Source organism: Globicephala melas, chromosome 15 (assembly GCF_963455315.2).
Source record: "Globicephala melas chromosome 15, mGloMel1.2, whole genome shotgun sequence".
Classification (NCBI taxonomy): domain Eukaryota; kingdom Metazoa; phylum Chordata; class Mammalia; order Artiodactyla; family Delphinidae; genus Globicephala; species Globicephala melas.
This window is the reverse complement of record NC_083328.1, coordinates 8,854,815-8,878,474: the sequence shown is the minus strand read 5'-3', so window position 1 is coordinate 8,878,474 and position 23,660 is coordinate 8,854,815. Positions and strand designations below refer to the sequence as shown.

The following is a 23,660-nucleotide window of genomic DNA, read 5'->3' as shown; positions in this document are numbered from 1 at the left end:
CTGCAATGAACATTGTGGTACATGACTCTTTTTGAATTATGGTTTTCTCAGGGTATATGCCCAGTAGTGGGATTGCTGGGTCGTATGGTAGTTCTATTTTTAGTTTTTTAAGGAACCTCCATACTGTTCTCCATAGTGGCTGTATCAATTTACATTCCCACCAACAGTGCAAGAGTGTTCCCTTTTCTCCACACCCTCTCCAGCATTTATTGTTTCTAGATTTTTTGATGATGGCCATTCTGACCGGTGTGAGATGATATCTCATGGTAGTTTTGATTTGCATTTCTCTAATGATTAATGATGTTGAGCATCCTTTCACGTGTTTGTTGGCCATCTGTATATCTTCTTTGCAACACATATTTCTTGAAGGCCTATCATGGGCACTACTCTAGGGGTACAGCCGTGAACAAAAAACGATGTCTCTGGTCCTGTGGATCTTATATTTTAGTGGTAGAGAGAGGGTAAATAATTAAAATACACAGTACGTGAAATGGTGCTCTATGAAAGATAAATAAGGCCTACAATGAGGCTGGTGCACCCTAGGCTGGTGTTAGCACCTTACACAGGGTCATAAGGGAAGGCTGTACTAGGAGACAAAGGGCTGCATTTGTAAGTGATGAGGAAGCAAGCCCAGCAGACACCTGGGGGAATAGTTCCAGGCAGAGCCCACCTGGCAGGTATGAGGAACAGCTAGAGGTTAAGCGGGGCTGGTGCTGAGAGGTCAGAGGTGGGAGGGGCCCCATCACAAGGGGCTACTGTAAGGGCCAGCCTTTGTTCTGAGAGAGACAGGAGCCACTGGGAGGTATTTTTTTTTAAGATCCTTTCCTATTGGTTTCACATTAAAGCGAGACAATTCTCTTTTTCTTTTAACATTTATTTATTTTATTTATTTATTTTCCTTTTTTTTTTTTTGGCTGCATCAGGTCTTAGTTGCAGCACACGGGATCATTTTCGGTCCGGCGTGGGGTCTGCTCTGGTTTCTCTCTAGTTGCAGTGCACAGACTTCTCTCTCGTTGTGGCGTGCAGGCTCCAGAGAGCATGGGCTCTGTAGTTTGCAGCACGCGGGCTCTCTCGTTGAGGCGCGGAGCTCAGTAGTTGCGGCACGTGGGCTTAGTTGCCCCGCGGCACGTGAGAGCTTAGTTCCCCGACCAGGGATTGAACCTGCGTCCCCTGCATTGGAAGGCGGATTCTTTACCACTGGACCACGAGGGGAGTCCCCCTCACTGTTTTTTCTTTTTGAGCAAAAGGGTGACATTACCGGACTCAGTGTTTTAGAGGACCCCTCTGGCTGCTGTGCTGAGAAGAGGCTACAGGGACCAGCCTGCAAGTGGAGGGGGGATGACTAAGATGCTGCTGCTTTAATTCGGGCCAGAGATGATGGTGGCTCAGATGTGGCTGGCAGCAGTGGAGGTGCTGAGATGTGGTGGGATTTGGATACATTTTGAAGGTAGAGCTGACAGGATTTGCTGCTGTTTGGACGTGGGGTGTCAGGAAGGAAAGAGTCAAGGAAGGCACCATAATTATTTGCCAGAGTAACGAGAGGGCCCGAGTTGCCATTAACAAGATGGAAAGAATCACGGGAGGACAGGCTTGGGGCAGGGCAGATTGGAGCTTGTTTTTGGACATGTTAAATAAGAGATGTCCATTGGATATCCAGACAGAGCGGTAAATGAGCCGGGGGATGTGCAAGCCTGGAATTCGGGAGAGGTTCAGGCTAGATGCATCAGTTTGATAGTCATCAGCATATATAGAGATGGGATTTAAGAATGGATAAGATCACCAAGGAGTAAGTCCAGATGAGAAGTCTGGGGACAGCCTGAGTACACCCAACATTCAAGAAAGAGAGACATGAGGGAATGAGTAACGGAAACAGAAAAGCAACCAGGAGAGGGTGTGGCCTCCTGGAACCGCATGAAGAAACATACTTGAACTTCAGTGGTGTTGGACGTTGCTGACAGATCAAACAGGATAAGAGCTGAAAACTGACCACTGGCTTGAACATCGTGGTGACCTTCACCAGGGCTTTTTGGTGGAGTGGAAGAGAGAGCCTGATGGGGGATTCAGGAGAAAAGGGGTAACAGGGCACTGGAGGCAGCAAGTGCTGGTAAGGGGGACAGAGAAAGAAGAAGGTAGGGTCTAGGTTTCCTTGTTTTAAATGGGAGAAGGTATAACCTGTCTGTATAGACGTGAGGGGAGAGAAGGGAGAGGGTCGCTGGGATGGGGAAGGGGTCCAATGCACAATAGGAGGCGGCCACCCTGTGAGAGTAACAGGCCAGGTCACAGAGTACAGACACAGGTGTAAGCAGGTGCGCTGGAGACAGCTTGTGTGAGCTCTCTTGGGATTGCATCTCCTTTCACAGTGAACTAGGAAGCGAGGTCAAGGGCTCAGCATGAGGTCAGCAGAGGAGAAGGCAGGACGTACTGTTGAGGGAAGCGGACGGCTGCTTGACTGCGGGGACGCACAGGCCTCTGGGAGCAGCAACAGCACCCATCGAGGAAGGAAGTTCAGCTGGCCCTCTGCCTCCTCTTCTCCCAGCCAACTCTCCTCCATCCCTTTCACTTGTCTTCACGCCAGCTCTTCTCCTCCTTCTCTTTGCCTTTCCAGATTTAAAACAGTTTGGACCTTGATGGACTCAATACTCAGATATACTTGGTCACTTTGGTGCCCTTCTTCTTCTCCTTCTTCACTGAGGCCTTGCAGGAAGGAGAGGTGGGGTTGACCTGTGCTTGCTTTTGGAACATGGGTACCAGGGACTTGGTGGTTGATGTGTTTGTTTTCGGGGGATGAGGTGGGGGCAGGAGTCTGGGGGAAGCAAGGGAAATATAAGGACAAAACATCCAGACTGCCATCACATCAACAAAAGAAAAGATAGAAACTACATGATCATCTCAGATGCTGAAAAAGCATCTGATAAAATTCAGCATCCAGTCATGATAAAAACTCTTGCCAAAGTGGGCACAAAGGGAACATATCTCAACATAAAAGCCACTTATGACAAACCCACAGCCAACATAATACTAGACAGTGAAAAGCTGAAATCTTTCTCCCTAAATTGTGGAACATGACAAGGATGCCCACTCTCACCACTTCTATTCAACATAGTATTGGAAGTTCTAGCCACAACAATCAGACAAGAAAAAGAAATAAAAGGTATCCAAATCAGAAAGGAAGAGATAAAAGTCATTATATGCAGACGACATGATACTCTATGTAGAAAACCCTAAAGACTCTACACAAAAACTATTAGAACTGATAAATGAGTTCAGCAAGGTAGAATACAAGATTAATATACAGAAATCTGTGGCATTTATTTACACTAACAATGAAATAACAGAAAGTAAAAAAACAATCCCATTTAAAATCACATCAAAAAAACAAAAAACAAAAAATCTAGGAATAAACCTAACCAAGGAGGTGAAAGACTTAAATGCTGAGAACTATAAAACTATGAAGGAAATCGAAGATGATCCAAGGAAACGGAAAGATATCCCATGCTTTTGGATTGGAAGAATTAATATAGTTAAAATGGCCAAACTACCCAAAGCAATCTACAGATTTAATGCAATTCCTATCAAATTACCCATGACATTTTTCACAGAACTAGAACAAATAATCGTAAAATTTATATGGAACCACAAAAGACCCAGAATTGCCAAAGCAATGCTGAGGAAAAAGAACAAAGCTGGAGGCATAACGCTCCCAGACTTAAGACATACTACAAAGCTACAGTGATCAAAACAGCATGGTATTGGCACAAAAACAGATATACAGATCAATGGAACAAAATAGAGAGCCAAGAAATAAACCCACACACCTACGGTCAGTTAATCTTCAAGAAGGAAGGCAAGAATATACAATGGGGAAATGATAATCTCTTCAGCAAGTGATGCTGGGAAAGCTGGACAGCCACATGTATATCAATGAAGTTAGAACATAACCTCACACCATTCAGAAAAACTCAAAATGGCTTAAAGACTTAAATATAAGACATGACGTCATAAAACTCCTAGAAGAGAACATACACAAAACATTTTCTGACATAAATCTTAGCAAGGTTTTCTTAGGTCAGTCTCCCAGGGCAATAGCAAAAATAAACAAATGGGACCTAATCAAACTTATAAGCTTTTGCACAGCAAAAGAAATCATAAAACGAAAAGACAATCTAGGGACTGGGAGAAAATATTTGCAAATGATGTGACCGACAAGGGCTTCATTTCCAAGATATACAAACAGCTCATACAACTCAATAACAAAAAACCAAATAACCCAATCAAAACATGGGCAGAAGACCCAAACAGACATTTCTCTAAAGAAGACCATCTGGCCAAAAGGCAGATGAAAAGATGCTCCACGCTGCTAATTATTAGAGAAATGCAAATCAAAACTATAATGAGGTATCACCTCACACTGGTCAGAATGGCCACTATCAAAAAGTCTACAAATAATAAATGCTGGAGAGGGTGTGGAGAGCCACTATGGAAAACAGTATGGAGGTTCTTTAAAAAACTCAAAATAGAGTTACCGTATGATCCAGCAATCCCACTCCTGGGCAGATATCCAGAAAAGATGAAAGCTCTAATTCGAAAAGATACATGCACCCCAATGTTCATAGCCACACTAGTTACAATAGCCAAGACATGGAAGCAACCTAAGTGTTCATCAATAGATGAATAAAGAAGATGTGGTACATACATACAATAAAATATTACTCAGCCATAAAAAAAAAAAAAGAATGAAATAATGCCATTTAGAGCAACATGAATGGACTCACAGATTATCATACTAAGTGAAGTAAGTCAGATAGAAAAAGACAAATATTATATGATATCACTTATATGTGGAATCTAAAGAAAAGATACAAATGAATTTATTTACAAAATAGAAACAGACCTAGAAAACAAACTTACAGTTACCAAAGGGGAAGGGAGGAGAGGGATAAACTGGGAGCATGGGATTAAAAGATGTACACTACTATATATAAAATAGATAAACAAGGACCTACTGTATAGCATGGGGAACTATATTCAATATCTTGTAATAAACTATAATGGAAAAGAATTTAAAAAATAGATATAGGGCTTCCCTGGTGGCGCAGTGGTTAAGAATCTGCCTGCCAGTGCAGGGAACACAGGTTCGAGCCCTGGTCCGGGAAGATCCCACATGTTGTGGAGCAACTAAGCCTGTGCACCACAACTACTGAGCCTGGGAGCCTACAGCCCGTGCTCCGCAACAAGAGAAACCACTGCAATGAGAAGCCCGCGCACTGCAACGAAGAGTGGCCCCCACTTGCCACAACTAGAGAAAGCCCGTGCGCAGCAACAAAGATCCAATGCAGCCACAAATAAAATAAAAATAAAATAAATTTTTTAAAAAATAGATATATACATATATCTATATATAACCAAATCACTTTGCTGTACACCTGAAACTGACACAATATTGTAAATCAACTATACTTCAATTTTTAAAAGAAGAAAAAAAAAACCCATCCAGACTCCCTCCTCAGTCCTCTCACCTTCCTTCCTTCTCTCCTGTCACCCCCTCCCTCCTTTTGGTTCTCAATTTCCTTATCTAAAAACACAGACTAAAGAGTCACTTACCTCACTGTGGCTCAGGTGCTAATTCTCTATTTCAATTAACCTGTCCTGGCCTGTAATAGATCCCAGATTCATCTGCATGCCTTCTTTCATGTAACCCTTAGAGTAACACTGAGACTGCTACCTCCATTGACTAGATGGGGTAACTGAGACTCAAGAATGGTTAAGTGACTTGTCCAGCTAATTGTGATGCCTGACTAGCTAGATGACCCGGCTGGTAAGTAGCAGAGCCAGGATTTGAACCAAGATCTCACTCCAATTTCAGGCCCATCCATCCCAGCAACATCATTCCAGGCCTGGGAAGGATCATTCTGACTCATTTCCACTGAGAGAACACACAGGTCAATGTCAAGCCCAGGGTTCCAGGAACTGAAGTCCTTATTAACATATAACTAAAGCACAGGCTCACTGAACTCAGGTCAGACCCAAAGAGAAGAGAGTGGAGTGAGTAGGGCAGGATCAGGTTACCCCCAAGAGGCCATCAACTGTCCCAGCTGGCAGGCAGAAACTCGAAGGATATTTCCAGCCCCGGACTCAGGGAGTAATAACGAGCTGGGGTGGATTTGCTAAACGGTTTTCTAAAGTGGAGAGACGGGTGGTTGCTAATTCTGTAGGTGGATTTTGTCATCAGCTGTAGGGCTGCGATGTGACTTCCTCAGAAATCAGAGCAGCCAGAAACTCTCACTTCTGTTTCTCGAGGGGTGAAGGAGAGCCCTTCCTCAGGGGAAAAGCCACAAGGTTCAGGAGAAGTGTAGGGGTGTAGAGGGAGACACCCAAAGGGCCCAGGCAGGGTGAACCCCCGCTGGGCACCCAGGCCTGACATCCTGCTGGTTTCTGGGCTACCAGCACCTGGTGGTCATGACATGGCCAGACCTCTCTTTCTAAAGCACAGCTCCTGGCGGTCCAGTGGTTAAGACTCTGCGCTTCCACTGCAGGAGGCACAGGTTTGATCCCTGGTCAGGGAACTAAGACCCCGCATGCCGCATGGCACGGCCAAATAAATAAACAAAAAAACAAATAAATAAAGCCCAGCTCCAGCGATGCCAGACACGTCCAGGGGCTCACAGCTGCACCCCAAGCCTTTGCTTCAAGCCACACCTATAACCTAGATTAACCCCATCCTCCCCAAACCATCTCTGTTTATTTAAGTCCTGCCATTAATTAGTTAGTCATGATTGTATTCATTCAATAAATTCAGCCACCGAACAAATACTGAGCACCTATGTCAAGTGCTGTACTAAGTTAACTCACAGATGAGTAAGACTTAAGTCCTGGCTTCAAAGAGAGTGATCTAGGTGGGGAGAAAGATGGTGGCATTGTGTACACAGCCCGTGGGAGGAGGCGTTGGTGGGTGCAGGTGGTAGGGAGGGTGGGGTGAGCATTGAACCAGGCTGAACGGGTCAGACCCGGCGGCCCTTCCCTGGACCCAGTGAGCTGGCCTAGAGAAGGGGCCTGTAGGGGCATTCAGGGGAGAGGCCAGCACCCGGCACAAAAGTGGGGGCCAGTGCTCAATGGCAGTGCTGCTGGAGTGTGAAAAAGAGAAGAGGAGGCCGGGCCCAGAGAGCCTAGCATACAGTTATAGGGCAACGGAAGAGAGAATCGTCCAAGCAGCTTTCCCCGTAAGCACCACTCAGCCCAAAACACACCAATTAAAACAATTTTGAAAAGCCCAAATCTTTTTTTTTTAATTAATTAATTAATTTTTGGCTGCGTTGGGTCTTTGTTGCTGCGCGTGGGCTTTCTCTAGTTGCCAAGAGTGGGAGCTACTCGATTGTGATGCACAGGCTTCCCATTGCGGTGGCTTCTCTTGTTGGGGAGCATGGGCTCTAGGCATGCGGGCTTCAGTAGTTGTGGCTTGGGGCTCTTGAGCGCAGGCTCAGTACTTGTGGAGGACAGGCTTAGGTGCTTCATGGCATGTGGGATCTTCCTGGACCAGGGCTTGAACCCGTTTCTCCTGCACTGGCAGGCGGATTCTTAACCACGGCACCACCAGGGAAGTCCTAAGCCCAAATCTCAAAGCCCAAGTTATTAAAGTATAAAGCAGTGACCAGATAGACACACTTAGATATGTGTATAAGGATCTCACCTCAACTGTGGAAAACGGATACAGCTAAATGTCTATTAGTGGGAGAGTGATTACAATGAAACGATACATGGCTCTATTCATCTGGAAATATGAATTGCTAACAGTTGCTAACAGTTGCTGAATCTGCCTTCACAACAACCCTATACGGAGGTTACTGTGATTGTCCCACTACACAGGTGGGAAAACTGTGGCTCAGGGAGCCTCAGTCCCCTGCCCTGGTGAGTAAGTGGTGGCTACGGAATTTGAACTCCAGGACCGATGCCCTTCACCACTCTGATATAACTGTTTCTAGATCTAAAGTGTAGTGAAAGCTAAAATACAAGTTTACAAAACTGTATTAAGACATGACCCCATTTTGTTTAAATACGTATTTGTCTACGTGTATATGCTTGTATTTTGTTAAATCAAATGAACATTTGGCCATTTTTGACTTCTAAAAAGTCCTTTACCCTTTCATATGGTTCAACCTAGCACACGTGCATGTGTGTTGGTATGGACACATTCATACCCATAAATAAAAAAGTCTGTAAGGATCTATACCAAATTATTAGTAGCTCTGGATGGTGGGAGTATGCCTGATCTTGCTTTTTTTTTTTACACTTTTTCATATTTTCTGAAAACTAGCGTAAGTTAAATGTTTTCCTGTGGGTTACCTGTTTCCTCACCACAGCTGCTGATGACTACAGCTATGTGAGATTAAAATGTATCAAAAGTGCAGGAGCCCAGCCCTCCTAAATTACAGCATCCGAGGCCAGTACACTCATGGCCATCTCCCCTCGGGAGCTGAGAAGTCAAAGCATAGGCAGAAAGTTGTCACAGAAAGAACTCAGAGTCTGCTGACTCAGGGGACAATGCTGACATATGCATAGGACAGAAAGGATGATAGCCAGGACCCTAGCTGACAGCACTGGGAAAATCGCCGTCCAGCACTAAAACTGCTGACACGGATCTTTGAGCTAGGGGGGCCAAGGAGGCAGTGATTTGGTAAGACTACTTCCCTACGAATCCAGCCTGGGAGAAATCCAGCAAAAGAAAGCTATTTTAGGTCCCAGAAAATGAGGCTGAACTCGTGCTCCAAAGAGAGGTCACGATAGAAAGTTAATGAAACGCTCATCTCCAAAAAACTTTCCCCCACCCATGGTGTGCAGCTCCCACGCGTATCCTGGCACCAGCAAGGGCCACCTCCAGGCACTGGGACCAGAAGCAGGTGTAAGCCTGTTGGCCAGAATAGCACTTTCGGATCTGACTGTTCGGTGGAGACTGCCTCACTTAGGCAACACCTGCTGATTATTTTTCACTGGGACCCTCACTCCCTGCTCCCACTCATCTCTCCTCTCTCATTCCTCTGGCCCTGCTCCTGAGAAACCTCAACACCCGTTCCCCTGCACACAGCGCCGCTCTCCTAACCGGAATGTCTTCTCACCACTTCCTCACCCATTCAATCAGCACCTACTGTGCACCATGCATTTTCATCAATGAAATCACCGCTCCCCAGACTCACAACGCAGCTTAAACACCACCTTTCTCCAGGAAACACAACACTGAGGTATAAAGATTTAGACCCCGTGTCCTGGGAAATTTGCTAGTCCCACGGAAATAGGGACTGCACCTAATCTTCTGGTATAAAGAGCAGGTGGTTCCCGAGCCCATCCCATGGTCTTGTGACCTTGTGCGCTTTTGCACGTGTGGCTTTCTCTGCCTGGAATGCTCTTACCTTCCTTACCCTCTGGGCAAATTCCTTCCCCCTCCTCCTCCAGTTTTCTCAGTGAGCCCCTTTCTCTAGTGCCAGGCAGTTAAGCCCACCCTCTCCCACCCTAGCACATCCCTCAAAAGTACCCTGTGCGTTTTATCACATGTACTGTAATTACTTATAACGTGTCTGATTGCCCTGATTACCAGCAGAGGGGTGGTCCCAAAAGAAGGACTGTTCTCCTCCTTCACCTGAAGTTTCAAGATTTTATTTGGTCCCTCTTAGAGACTGATGGCTTAAACAACACAAAAAGCAAAATACAAAGATAAAGAGATATATTAAGGTTCAACTCATAAATATATGGAGAATTCACCCAACAGAGAACAGACATCCTTTTTGGGTGCACATAGATCATTCACAAAAATTAAACATGGCCAAGGCCATAACGGAAGATTCAGTAAATGCCAAAGAATCAACATTATACAAACCATGTTGAGACCGTAACATAATAAATTTATAAAGTATTAACAAAAGGATGGCTTGTAAATCCAAAAAAAAAAAAGAAAGATTTTATTTGTTGCCTAAACGAATAAGCAAAAATACTAATAATTATAGCCATGGCTTACGAAGTCCCTCCCTGTGCCAAGAACTGCAAACAGGCCATCTCAGCCTCTCAAAAGCTGGCAGACACCAATCGAGCTGAGAAAGTTAGCTGATGTATATAGCAAGGTCAGCTAACCTGTCTGTGGTCCTAGAGTGGCAAGTGGTGGCATCAGGATTTAGCCTCTGGCCTTTGTGACTCCAAAGCCCCTGGTCAGCAAGTAGGGCAGTCTCAGGACACAGAAGTCACCTCCTGATCCTGTGTGTGCAGGGGGCAGTGCTGGCTCCCACTCACATGTATAAACACGCCTCCCACCCTGTAATCCCTGTCCTATTTGCTCACAAGCGATCCCCTCCAGGTCAAAGACTCACTAGGATTTTAAGGAATCTAGAGGAGACACGGAGATTTTTTTTTTTTTCTTAAAATGGCTTAATTTCGGGGCTTCCCTGGTGGCGCGGTGGTTGAGAATCTGCCTGCTAATGCAGGGGACAAGGGTTCGAGCCCTGGTCTGGGAGGATCCCACGTACCGCAGAGCAACGAGGCCCATGTGCCACAACTACTGAGCCCGCGCTCCGCAACGAGAGGCCGCGATAGTGAGAGGCCCGCGCACCGCGATGAAGTGTGGCCCCCGCTTCCCACAACTAGAGAAAGCCCTCGCACAGAAACGAAGACCCAACACAGCAAAAATAAATAAATTAATTAATAAACGCCTACCCCCAACACCTTCTTAAAAAAAACGGCTTAATTTCTTTCGTGGCCCGGGGAACGTGAATTTTGTCTGACTGCGAAAATCCTTTGGTTCAGGGGCAGCTGCCAGGCGACGTGCCTGTCTGGCTTTGGACTGGGACCTCTAGGGCAAGAAATAAGACAAAGGTAGAGCGGAAACAGCCCCTGGACATGCTCTTCAAAAAAATCACCCAGCTGTGTCTGGGGGGAGGGGGTTTGGGGGGAGAGGAGTGGAGTAGGGGGAAGACGGCAGGGAGGGTCGGTCGGCAGGGAGGATTGGTCATCTGTGGGCTGGGCTGTCTTAAAACCTACGTGTGCATCTGAACTTAGGACACTAAGTCCCGTTTCTTTCCCAAGGCTATTTTGAGGGAGCAAATAATCCAGCTGAGTGTGTTCCATCAACTACAAATGTCTATGAGTCCCCCGACTCAAAGCATTTCAAGGAAATCCGTCTCCCTCTCTTGACTCTAAGCCTTTCAAGAGACAACTTGGCCATCCTCAGCTCTGGGTCCCCAACATCTTAACACCCACCCCCCAGGGGCCTGAGCATACAGTGAGGATTCAACATGCGTCTGAATTGAACGGAACCTCATCCAGGTAGGATAAAATCTTAGTGTTCAGTGACAATAAGAGACAGCAGTCAGATGGTAAATCAAAAACTTTTTTCGTAAGCATTTTAAAAAGAGGCAAATAACAGATTTCCTTCCCCACTGGCACTTGGCTGAGGCCAATGTCAGCTCTGATCCCTGACCTTATTCCACGGGCTGTTTGGAGAAGGTGGCTGGTCCGTGATGCTCTGCTCAGTTTGAGAAACTGTGCTTGGTGATGCATAAAGCTCACTTCTCTGGAACTGCTCCCCAGTGTGAAAAGGAGCTGCCTTTCACCCGGGGCCAGCCACACCTTAGCCGAGGAATGACAGGTCTCTGAGGGCTGTTCCCAAAGTCTGAGCACTGAGCCAGAGTCTCTAGGTTGGCAAGGACTCGGAGGCCATGCTCCTCCAGGGTCCTTCGGCAGCTCCAATGGCCAGGGAGGTGCTCTCCCTCTTCAGGGAGTTAATTCTGCCATAGGATGCTCTGCTGTGGGGCGGTCCTGGCCAGCCAGAGCCCCACCCCCACCCCAGTACATAAACTACCTCTTCCTCCCCACAGCCCTCAGCTGTCAACCAGCCTCTCTGCAGTCTTCCCTTCCACAGACTGAACTACTCATTTCACGAGGCTGACATCCCCCTCACAGCTCTCTGGACAGCCTCTAGTCAGAGGCTTCCAATCTTCTTTGACTCTGACCACAGTAAAAAGCACATCTTACAAGGCCAGTCCATGCTTGTGTGTGCGTGCGTATACAACCAAACCAATTTCATGAACCTTCGTACACGTAATATACTTGGATGTTTTCTAGTCTGTTTCACTCTTTCCGATGCTTAGCTGCAACCCACGAAACCGGCATTTTGTGACCCAGAACTGAAAACACTGCTCTGGTTTCACCAAGCCGGTCATCCATGGCCAGCTTTGACTGATTATTTAGCTCAGACACTAAGCCTTCCTTTCCACATGGTTTAGCTGATGCAAGCTGTGGGTAGAGGCCTGGGCATCATTCTACCCTGGTATCTCTCTGGCTTCGTGTTTCCCTCTACCACGCCTCTCCTCGACCCAGCAAATCCACACGAACCTCAGCAGACAGAACCTCAGCAGGCGGCAGGTTGGCCTGAAGCTTCTTCCTGCCCCACCATCAACATCATTTACTCAGAACACGTGAGATGCTTTTCCCCGCTTTTTTCCTGACCTCCTCCCATCTTCCTGCTGTGTAAGCTGGAAGATCCCAGGGGTCAGAAGCCTCACATTTAAGGCAGGCAGCCGAGATTCATGAAGAAACCCCAAGCATTAAAAACAGCTGTAGATGCCTGACGAGGGGCGTAGTCCACATAGATGGGTGCTAATCCCTTCTCCCTGAATCTTCTCCCCTCGGGGACCCAGAGGCCAAAGGCTGCCACGTCCAGCTCATCGTTTTAGATTAGCTTCTGTCCATCCTAGAATCTGTTCACTCAACCTTTTTCCTTGCCCTTTACTGGCGTTGTCATAATGTTGGTGATGTGGAGAACTGGGGGTGCCACATCTTGCTCCAGGATTTCACTTTTCTGAACTTCAGTTTTCTTATCTGTAAAATGTGGCTAATTCTTTCTGCCTTGCTTCTCTCATGGGGTTGTGGTGAACAGGAACAGGTGTGAAATGCATTGTAACCTGTAAAGCACTATGTAAAGACAAATCGTTACATAAACTATACGTCCTTTTGCTAAGAAATGACAGCGATGACTCTGATCCCCTAATTACAGCACGGTGCATTCACGCTCTGTATTCAGTAAAGGCACAGACCCCATCATCAACCCCCAAAGGGCATCTGCACTTTACCCCTGAGTGCCGGGTTAAACCAGCTCTCCCTTGGGCAGATATCTGATGTCATCAAAAATTCACTGGGTCACAGCAGCTGGTGAATCCATTGTCTCCACTCATTTGTACCTTCATTCAGAAAGAGAACTAGACCTGGGAGAACTGGTCCCCAAAGCAGTCAACTGAAATACAGCCTAAGTTCAGCTCTTTAGGCCAATCAAGAAAATAAAGGCTGTGTTGGGGGGGATGTGTATGAGGGGGAGGTCAGAGTCATCTTAGATCAGACTTTGGGGACCATCATTATCATAACAGCCACCATGTATGGAGGACTTACTAGGTCCTGTGCCTTAAAGGATTATTTCCAACCTTGATGAGGACGCTCAAGGCTCATTTTACACACGAGGCTAAAAGGTTAAGAAACATGCTCAAAGGGATAAACTATAATCTGCTTTTTCTCATTCAGCAATAAGCGAGTGAAACCCCAAGGCTGGTGTTGGGCTTTGCCAAGGATATGACTGAAATGCTGGGTTTGAGGTCTACCCTGGAGCCAAGGGCCCCCAGAATGAGGACTTTAAACCGGAGATGGGGCTTTCATGGTCAGAACAGAAAGTTACTTCGGCCTTTTGCAGGAATAGGAAGCAGATGCCAATTCCCTGGGGTGGGTAAGGTTCTTGTTGCTACACAGTCCAGGGTCTGTGCTCTTTACAAAGAGCCGAGAACAATTGTTTCTGGGCTGGAAGCTTGGCTGCTCAATGATTAATGAGAATCTAATATCACTTTTGTTTGGACCCCAAGCTAAAAGACGAAAGAGACAACACATGTGCCTCTCCTGTGTCCAAAATTCTCTGAAGGTTACCCACTGCCTACAGGCCAAAGTCGGAACGCCTTGGCTGGCGTTCAAGGCCTTTCTGGTTGGGCCCCAACCAGAGATCTTAACATTTTCTGATCTCAAACCTCTGTCCCAGCCAGACGTCCTCAGTCTCACCCAATGGGTTCTGCCCATTTGTCTTCCTGGAACTCCTAAGACGCAATGCCCCTCACTGCTCTCAGCAGAGCCGACTCCACTCAGCCTTGAAGACCCAGCCTAGGGCCTCGTCTTTCTTCTGGACTCTGCAGCCCATCCCTTCGCAGACCCCACAGCCTTCTGATCGGGGCCTGCACTAATAGCTGTTAGGTCGACCTGCATATCTCTGGACCCCTCACCCAGATGCTAAGGGCCTGAGGAGCAAAGAGGCCATACGTTACGTTTCTGTGTCCTTCACACAGCACTTGCTATAGAAATGACAGGAATTAAATAAGCACTGTTGAGTTAAAGAGGGGATGAATGGAGGTAGGTGGTAGTGTCAGAAGTGGACCAGATCTCTAGAGACAGAGGTCCCTAAACCCTGTAAGCTGGTCCTCACAGACCAGCCTTTGGAAAGAATCTAAGCTCAGGGACAGAAGGAAGCTCAGAGGTGATCTGGTTTGGTAGCCATTGGACTAGAACTTCAGGTTCCCTGTACCTCCCACCCACCCTCCCCCATAGCCTACACAGGTGACTCCGGTCTTGCTAAGACAGATCCTGGAAAGGGCCTGGCTGCTGCTCAGCCTTCCCCCTTCCCACCCTCACAGATGCATAGATGACTTTTTTGAGGGGTATTTCTAATAGTTACCCAGAGAAAATAAGCTTTCATGATACACACATAGGGAGTGGTTGTCCAGCCTCTTGGCATTGCCCAACCATGGGCAGGTTTGTGTCCTCAGACAAAGATGAAAGCCAGTGAGGCCCCTCGCCCCAGGGGCAGCACTCAGTTTGAGAGTGGTCTCCTGCCACGGGAAGGAACGACTCTCACCCATCCTCTGCTCCCTATCCCACTGTCGCCTACCCAAGACAGAATGCCAAAGGCTTGGCAGGGCCCGGAGCTTACTGGTCTTCTCCAAAGAGATGGCTACTTCCAAAGGACACTTTCTGGGAAAAACTAGCCTAATTCTGTACAAGACCAACTGAAATTCCAGTACCTTCCCTTCCCTAAGGTATAGGCAGATCCAGAGGCCCCCTTCCCCAGACACACCCCAACCCAGGTCTTTTCCTCTGAAGCCCTGGGGCCCCCATGAAGCACAGGCCATCATGGGGTACCTCTCCAACCTGAGGCACCTGCCCTCAAAGGTTGTAAGGCTGGGGTGTGGGTCTAAAGCCAGGGTCAGGGTGGTAGTGATCTCAAGGACAACTTTAAATCTTCATTCAGAGTGGGAGCCAATCAGAACTTAGACAAACCTGCCCCAGGTCTCCAAGTGCTCCCAGAGAACCCCTCCCTTCAGAGTCCCCCAAATCACATCCCACCGCCACTCCCACCCCAACCCCCAGGGCTGCTCCTCAATTGATCAATGAACAACACTGTATTCAGCTCCTACTGTGCCCCTGGGGGAGTGGAGGGCTGCCCTGGGGGAAGAATCAGCTCCCTCCAGAGAATTAGATGCTTAAGAGTCAATGGTGTCTGCTGCCCCCTAAGCCAAGGCAGTCGGGGGTCTACAAGTGGTGAATCTAGAACACGCCTCCAAGGATTCTGTGCCAAGGGGTCCATCCCTGTCCCCTCATCCTGCAGGATGGTTAAAGCCCTGGCTTCTCCTCACTGCTCTTCCAGGCCACCCACCTGTGCCCTCCTGCCCACTGGCTCAGTCCAAAAATCTCCCCATAAATCTCAAATACGTGTGAGAGCAGGGGCTCTGGAGGAGGTAGGACGAGCCCCCTTCCCGCAGCCCTGTCCTCCCTCCACCAGGCTGGTTCCCCAGTGTGGGAGGCGAACTCAACAGCCCTCTCTCCCTGGAGTCTAGCGAGCTCTCCGGGGCAGCCCTGGCGGCAGCGCGGCGGGAAACCGGGAAGCCCAGCTGTGTCGGCCACCCGCCTCCAGGATCCTGGCCCCGCTCCCTCCTCCAGCACGCCTGGAGTTGGGGCCAACAGGCAGAATCAACCATCCAGAAACTTTCAATGGATCAAGCCGACTGGGAGGGAGAGAGGGACGGGGGGAGGGACGGGGACGCGGACGCGGAGGTTCCAGGGCAGAGCCCCCTCTCTTCACTTACCATCTTGCTCACATCCATGACCGAGGCTGCAGGGCACCCCCCCGCCCCTGGAGATCCCGCGTGCCCCGAACGCTGCTCCCAGCTAATTCAGCCCGGATGGTGCCATGCTGCGGGGAGGGCGGCCGGCAGGGCCCCCGCGGACCGGGGAAGGCGGCGGCGGCGGCGGCGACGGCGGCGGCGGCAGGACCGAGGCTGGTCCGGAGAAAGGAAGGGGAGGGGGAGGGGAGGCGGGGAAGGGGAGGGGGCCGCGCGCCGAGCCGCAGCGCGCACCGGGGGCGGGGGAGGCGCGGCCCGGCGCGGTGGAGCACCCGGGGGCCGGGGAATCCCGAAATCTGCCGCAGGCGTCCGAGCCGCCGCGGCGGTAGCGGTGACGGTGGTGGCGGTGCGGGGATGCCGGGCGGGGTGGGATCAATGGACGGATTCCCGGGGCCGGAGCCTGCGGCCCGGGCGCGCGGCGAGGGTGTGATTTGAATAACAAAAGGTCGCTTCTCCCCGAGGCCCGCGGCCAGGATCGCTGAGCCCGCAGCGAGGCCGCCGGGGAGTGAGTGTGAGTGTGAGTGTGTGCGCGGGTGTGCGCGTTTGGGTGGTGGGGTCAGTGGGACTCAGGAAGTGGGCGGCGGAGGCGGCTGAAAAGCGGGGAGAGCTGGGGGGCGCACCGAGCCGACATTCCAGTGGGGGCAGGGGGTCTGCTCGGCCCCTCCCCACTTGGCTTCACTGGACAAAGGCGGAATTCAAACCCAGTGGTTAGCCGCCTGCGGCTAATCCGGAGGGGACGCCCAGAAGAGTCTGGGGTCCGCAAACAGATGGACGAATAGCAGGAAGTGGTGCAGGTATCCCCGGAAGGCTCCGAGGCCCCCCGCAAGGGAGCCCAGAGCCAACCTGCCTACTGGCTTCTAAATGATGTCTGCCCTGAGCTCAGAGCCCCTTTCTCTCAAGCCAGACTCCCTTACTCAATGCCTAGTCTACCTAAGAGAAATGGGAGACAGACTCCTCTCTGCAAGGAGATGCGGCTGGTGGCAGAAAAGGGCTCCTGGCAAATGCTCTTTTGAGGCACGGTCTCCAGAAAAAGGCTGGAGGCCCAAGCCTATGGTTTCAACACAGGCTGCCTCACATCCTCGGAGGTGCAGGAAGAAGCAGCCTTCCAGCTCAGCAGAGTCAGCACGGACCTCAGTCCACTTACACCAGCCCTGCTTTACAGGGTAAGGAAACTGAGGCCCAGAGAAGGGGAGTGATTTGCCCCAGGTCACACACCTGGCAAGAAATGAGGGCAGAAGAAACCTCACTAAGGACAGTACAGCCCAAGCCCAAAAGAGCTTCTCATGCTGCCACGGAGTGAAATCCGGTTTTATAAACAGGTGGATGCACCCACAACACTGGCCCTCTGACCCACACCGAGGGGCTGGGGAGGCAGCACTGCTAAGTCCCCCATCCTGGCCCCAGGGCCTGCTGGGCTGACTAGGGCAGCACCCTCCCCTTCAAAGCTGAGTTCTTGATCTATGTCATAGGGGCTGTTTCTCTGCCTGCCTTCTAGGGGGATGTGAGAACCCCATGATATAAAAGATGATATAAATAAGATATAAAAGCAAAAGTACAGGAAGGTCAGGGGCTTCTTGTCGTGGTGGTTATTTTTACTTCCCAGGTCCGGAGCCCAGTCCAGGGTCCCTCAGCTTCAGGAAAAGGCTCTCTGGGCCCAGGTCTCTCTGTCTAACCCTGAGTCTGGACCGCACACTGACTCTCCCGCCCCACCCCAGGGCTGCCCCTGGCAAGCCCAGCTCTTCCAGCACTGTGCCCCAGCCAGGGAAGGCAGGAGGGTGCCCTGGTCAGTTCTGGTATTCTGGGCTCCCATAGACCCTGCGGTATTCTGGGCTCCCATAGACCCTGCTACTGACATGTCCACAAGAGTCGACCCAAATGAGGTATGAGGCAGGAGGGAAGCATGCCACCACTTCCTCATCCTCCAACCCGGACACCTAAGGGAGGTCAGGGCCAGGTGAGCCAGCAGGAGTCACCCAATGCAGAAGTGAGTTTTGGATTATCTGCTGGTTGTTTAAATGGACAACCATCTTTTTTCTTTAAAAAAAAAAATAGATTTCATGTTTTAAAAATATTATGAACCCGGGACTTCCCTGGCGGTCCAGTGGTTAAGACTCTGTGCGTCCAACGCAGGGGCCACGGGTTCAATCCCTGGTCAGGGAACTAAGATCCCATATGCTGTGCCTCGTGGCCAAAATAATAATAAATGAAAATAAAAATATTATGAACCCTTAACTCTGGGATTGATCAAGGTCTCCCAATAGATCTTGACATCTTAGCTGGCAAAGCCCATTTTCTCATTGCTAAAATTGGGGATAGTGACACCTGCTTCACACACAGTTGTTAAGGGTTGAATGAAAGATCTTTCCCAAACCTTACCTGTAGTAGGTTGAATGATGCCCCCGCCCCCTGCCGCTGCCACACACACACCACCAAAGATATCAGGTCCTAATCCCTGGAACCTGTAAATACTACTCTACGTGGCAAAGGTCATGTGCACATATGATTAAGCCAAGGCTCCTGAGGTGGGAAGAAGACCCTGGATTATCTGCGTAGACCTTTGATGCAGTCTTGGGCATCCTTGTAAAAGGGAGATACGACACACAGAGGATGTGGAGATTAGAGTGATGCGGCCACAAGCTAAGAAGTGCTGTCAGCCACCAGAAGCTGCAACAGGCAAGGAAGAGATTCTCTCCTAGAGCCTGTGAAAAGAGTGGGCCCCGTCAACACCTTGATTTTGGCCCAGTGATGTGATTTCGGACTTCCGGCCTCCAGAACAAGGAGAGAATCAATTCCTGTTGTTTTAGCTACCAAGTTGATGACAATTTGTTACAATGGACACAGGAAACAAACATGCTGCCCAAAGGCAGGCGCCTGCCTCAGGGCTGCTCTCTCTGCTGGACTTCTTTGCTGGGGAGCTGCTCTTGTGAAAGAGAGGCCAGCAGGAGCCATGAATAGTGCTGTTCCTCTCCTGCTCCATTTGGGGGGCAGGGGGGGCACCCTGGCAAATAAGAAAGTACCTACAGGCAAGCATACGGATGCATGTGCGCACACAACATACAAATACAGGGAAGGAGCAAACAGCTTCTTAAGAGAGCCTGGGCTTCTTTGCCTTGGCTAACCCGTCACCTGCTAGGCCTGCCCAGCACACAAACATCTTTGGGTGCCTGCCTTTCCTGCAACTCTTCTTGGGGTGACAGGTTCAGACTTAGAGAAGAAGTGAAAAGATGGGGGCTTTGCATTCCCCATTCCACAGCGGCTGTGCCACGAGGCATCCTGTGGTCTCAGGTTTTTAAGAAAAGACATTTCTAATTGTGCCACTACAGAGAGAAGCAATTTGAAATATGCATGAAACCCAGCTCAGGCTGGAGGAGTCTCTTTTGAATAAACTGGATAGAAAGAGAAACAGTAGGTCAAAATAAGAATGCTGTGCCCCTCAGGCTGCTGTCCTTTCTTCATCAGCTCCAGGTCACTATATTCAACTGTCTACCAGACATCAACACCTGGGGAAGTCTCACAGGCACCTCATACTCAAGGAATCCAAAGATAAAATTTTCTTTTCCCTCTGTTTTCACAATCTGCTCCAGCTCCTGTTTTCTGTCTTCACTAATGGTTCCACATCCACTTAGTTCATCAGGCTAGAAACATCAAGGTCAGTCTTAACTCCTCCACTGACAACTGCCACTCTCACCCCATCTAATCAGTTCCCATGTCCATGCAGTTCTTTCTTGCCAACAGTTTCCAGTCTATGTCTTCCCTCCCCATACCAATTGCTCCTGCACTGGGTAAGACTTTAAACCACAGCCTCCTAACTGGCCTCCCTGCCTCCAGTCGCTACATGTCCAGTTCATCTTCTACACCTTTAGCTGTGACTCCTTACTGGCTGACCCCAAATGGAAACAAAAACAAAATGAAACAAAAAACCTTTGCACAGTTCATCTGGCCCTCAAGGTCCTTACTAACCTGGCCTCATCCCCCTCCATCCTAGCCACCTTCTCCCATCCTTTCCTGTCCACCCCATCAATGAAGTCCTGGCCCACCGCAGGACATTCCTGGAATGTCCTTCCCACCTCCTCAGCTTGGAAGATTCTTTTTCACCTTTTAGAACCCATCTCAAGCATCACCTTCTCTACAAAGACATCCCTGACCCATCCAGACATAGCCAGTCACTCAGAGTCCCTTCCTGCAATGGACAGCCTCTGGGTATAGCCTGCATCAACCTTGGATGGGGGTGGTCCTTGCCCTGGGCTCTCTCTGCTCACCTGTGAGTTCCCTCAGGCAGAGGCTGAGCCTCCCTGAGTGCCCCACCCCATACTTACTAACTTGCCCCAGGCCTCTTGTCCATCCAAATTCCACACTCGAATCACTGCTCCACCTAACTTCAACTAAGAAGTGCTAAATGGACCCAGGAAGCCGGTACAGAAGGTGCAGAGGATGTGTCCTGGTGGAGGGTGACACCTACTGGAGAACAATGATTCTGCCGCCTAGCCCTACAACTACCACACTGAAGAACCCCGCTGAGAAGCTCAGGGCTGGGCCTTCGAGTACTTTGAGGCATGAGATTCCATTAATTCCCAGCAAAGAGGTTTAAACCAAACAATAGGGACTTCCCTGGTGGTCCAAAGGGTAAGACTCCGCCCTCCCCATGCAGGGAGCCCAGGTTCAATCACTGGTTGGGGAACTAGATCCCACATGCATGCCGCAACTAAGAGTGCACAAGCCTCAACTAAAGAGTCCACATGCTGCAACTAGGAATTCCACATGCCGCAACTAAAAGATCCCGCATGCCATAACGAAGATCCTGCGTGCCTCAACTAAGACCAGTGCAGCCTAAATAAATAAATATTTAAAAAAAAAAAAACAACTAAACAATACTCCCTACAAAATGGCCTTATATAATGCATGTTACTATGCTAACTGCTACCGCTAACAGTAAGCATATACAGAGGGCTGCAAAGTTTATAAAATGTCTTTTTGCCCATTATCTCATTCAACTCAGGTTAAGGCAGATAGAATAGGTATTATTATTATTATTTTTTTTTTTTTTGCGGTACGGGGGGCCTCTCACTGTTGGGGCCCCTCCCGCCGCGGAGCACAGGCTCGGGACGCGGAGGCCCGGCGGCCATGGCTCACGGGCCCAGCTGCTCCGCGGCATGTGGGATCTTCCCGGACCGGGGCACGAACTCATGTCCCCTGCATCGGCGGCGGACTCTCAACCTCATGGAGTACTTCCACGGGTCTTTCTTTGGACAGAACTTGGCCTTTTCAACGAGTCACTTTGACTCCAGTGGGAAAAGCCTTCCGCTGCCTCTCTCTGCAGGGGCTCTGATTACCCTTAAAAGTTGAAAAAGAAAAAGACCTCAAGATGCATAAAGAGTCCCCTGACCTAGAATGTATCTCAGGATACCTGAAGGGCAGGGCATCACAAGGCGAGTGGGAAGGGGGGTGCTGCTGGCAGTGGGGGTGGGAGGTGAGGCGGCACTGTGTCATGCCGTGAATAATAATAGCAACTGATAACGTCTCCTGAGTTCTTACCAGGTGCCAGGCACTATGACAAGTACTTTACAGGCGTTATTTCTTTTAGTCCCCACAACAACCCTGTATACTAAGCGTTACTATTATTATCCTTAAATTACAGATAAGGAAGGAGACCCAGAGAGGTTAAGTGCCTTTCCCAGGCCCCATAGCTAATAGGCAGGGGAGCCAGGGTTGAACGCAGGCAGTGTATTCCAGAGACCCCCCTCGTAACCCCTACTCCCTCGTAGCCCCTGTTGCGGGTTCACGCTGCATTGCACTGGGCAGCATCCTGGGCACCTGGCACTGCCCTACCTGTGGGAAACCTGCCCGCACTGGGGTTGGCAGGAAGTGTGAACTATGTTATTGTTAGTAATGTATTTTAATTTACGGGGTTGTTTTTCTTCATTTTAAAACCTTGTTTATTAATTATATATTAATTACACTGAATTCAGCTGCCTTCCCCTCCTTCCCCTAAGTGATTTGCATAAATCCCCAGTGCCAGGTACCGAGCATCAATGATTCAAATGCAGGGCCTGCTAGCTGACCCTTGGACTTCAACCCTTATTCCCCCTCTGCTGTGTGTGCTGCTGTATAATAGGCTTATCTGCTGTGGATATGCAAGGATGTGCCTTAAGAAATGACTTCTTAAGTAGTTGAAACATTTCCCCTGAACACACTAAACAGGCCTATATCTTAGAGATACCTGGCATTGTCCCAAATTCTGAAACTGAAGTTAAAATAAATATTGACTATAACACGCCAGAGAGAGAGAAAATGATTGCAGCTTAGGCAGGAAACTGTAATCAATGAACGAGATATCTGGGCATGACCAAGAAAATCCCTTAACCATAGGGGAATGAGGGGAAGTAAAAGAAAAGTAGACAATGCAGAAGGGAGACCCCAGAGTTAAGAAAGTACTAGAAAAGAGAGTGAACTGCTAGGTAGTGACTAAAATTCCCACCTCCTTCCTTGGTGGTTACAAATGTTACCCCAGCATCTGGAGGTTACAAAGTGAATCAGCCTCCATCCCCACATTATCTTGCCAAAACCTCTCAGATGGAACCAGTGGGAAGTCTTTCCCATGACCTCTTGCAGCATACCTCTAATTTATATGGAATCCTAGTTATTTGCTTTAAATATGCAAATTTCATTCTATAGGAACCTCTCAGCAATACCCAGGTGCTGGTGGCATGGTGATAATAAAATGTGAAGCTGATGACTCTCCTGGGGAGGCCCTCGGCTGGCAGGGGCAGCTGGTGGCATGGTGACAATAAAATGTGAAGCTGATGACTCTCCTGGGGAGGCCCTCGGCTGGCAGGGGCAGCTGGTGGCAAAAAGGTTCCCCACCTGGACGTTTCTGCCGAGCCCTGGATCTCAGTGGGCATCCGTGTGAAACGACTCAGCTCAGTGAGTTGCCACAGCTGCCCCCAGAAGCCTCATCCTTTGTGGTCCTGAAGGGCCAGGTTGTCAGAAGCTTAACTCATCTGATTGGAGTCCCGAGCTCACGCCACAGCCAGGTACCGGGTCTGCAGGAACCCCTGGCTTTCTTGTGGACAGGCCACCAGATCTCCTCACCCGGACCAGCCTCAGGTGTGTTGATGTTCACAAGAGGCCCAAACAGGAGCATGGGTGGTAATCTCCATTTGGGGCACTGAGCAGGCAGTGCCACCAAATTGGCACAAGGGCTCTGGCCTGGCCTCTGAGCAGCCGCTCAGTAAAGGTTTAGCTACTGAAGGGCAGTGTTGAGACTGCATTAAAAGTAATAAACATCTGTGAGTGGCCTGCCCATCACAGGGTCCATGGGAGCAAGGAACTCACCTGCAGCGTGCCAGGCACCAGACCAGATGCTCTGCCTACACTGTCCTGTCTCATCCCCCAGCTCACAGTTCTACAGATATGGATCCTGAGCTAAGGAGAGGCCAGTGACTTCCCAAGGTCCCATAGATGTGACTATGACAGGTCGTCTGC

General features: G+C 49.3%; 1 protein-coding gene across 2 annotated transcripts in view; it reads right to left on the bottom strand.

Annotated features, from left to right (window-relative positions):
* The window catches only part of HIP1 (huntingtin interacting protein 1), a 153,743-nt gene that overhangs the window by 70,703 nt on the left and 59,380 nt on the right, over positions 1–23,660 (bottom strand). The window contains exon 1 of one of the 2 annotated variants that reach the window (XM_030872025.2): positions 16,143–16,324. The exons of the other annotated variant lie outside the window; for it this stretch is intronic. Coding sequence (XP_030727885.2) covers positions 16,143–16,160 — 18 coding nt within the window. The 5' untranslated portion in view covers positions 16,161–16,324. Of the gene's footprint in view, positions 1–16,142; positions 16,325–23,660 lie in introns of those variants that run through there. 2 annotated transcript variants of the gene reach the window in all.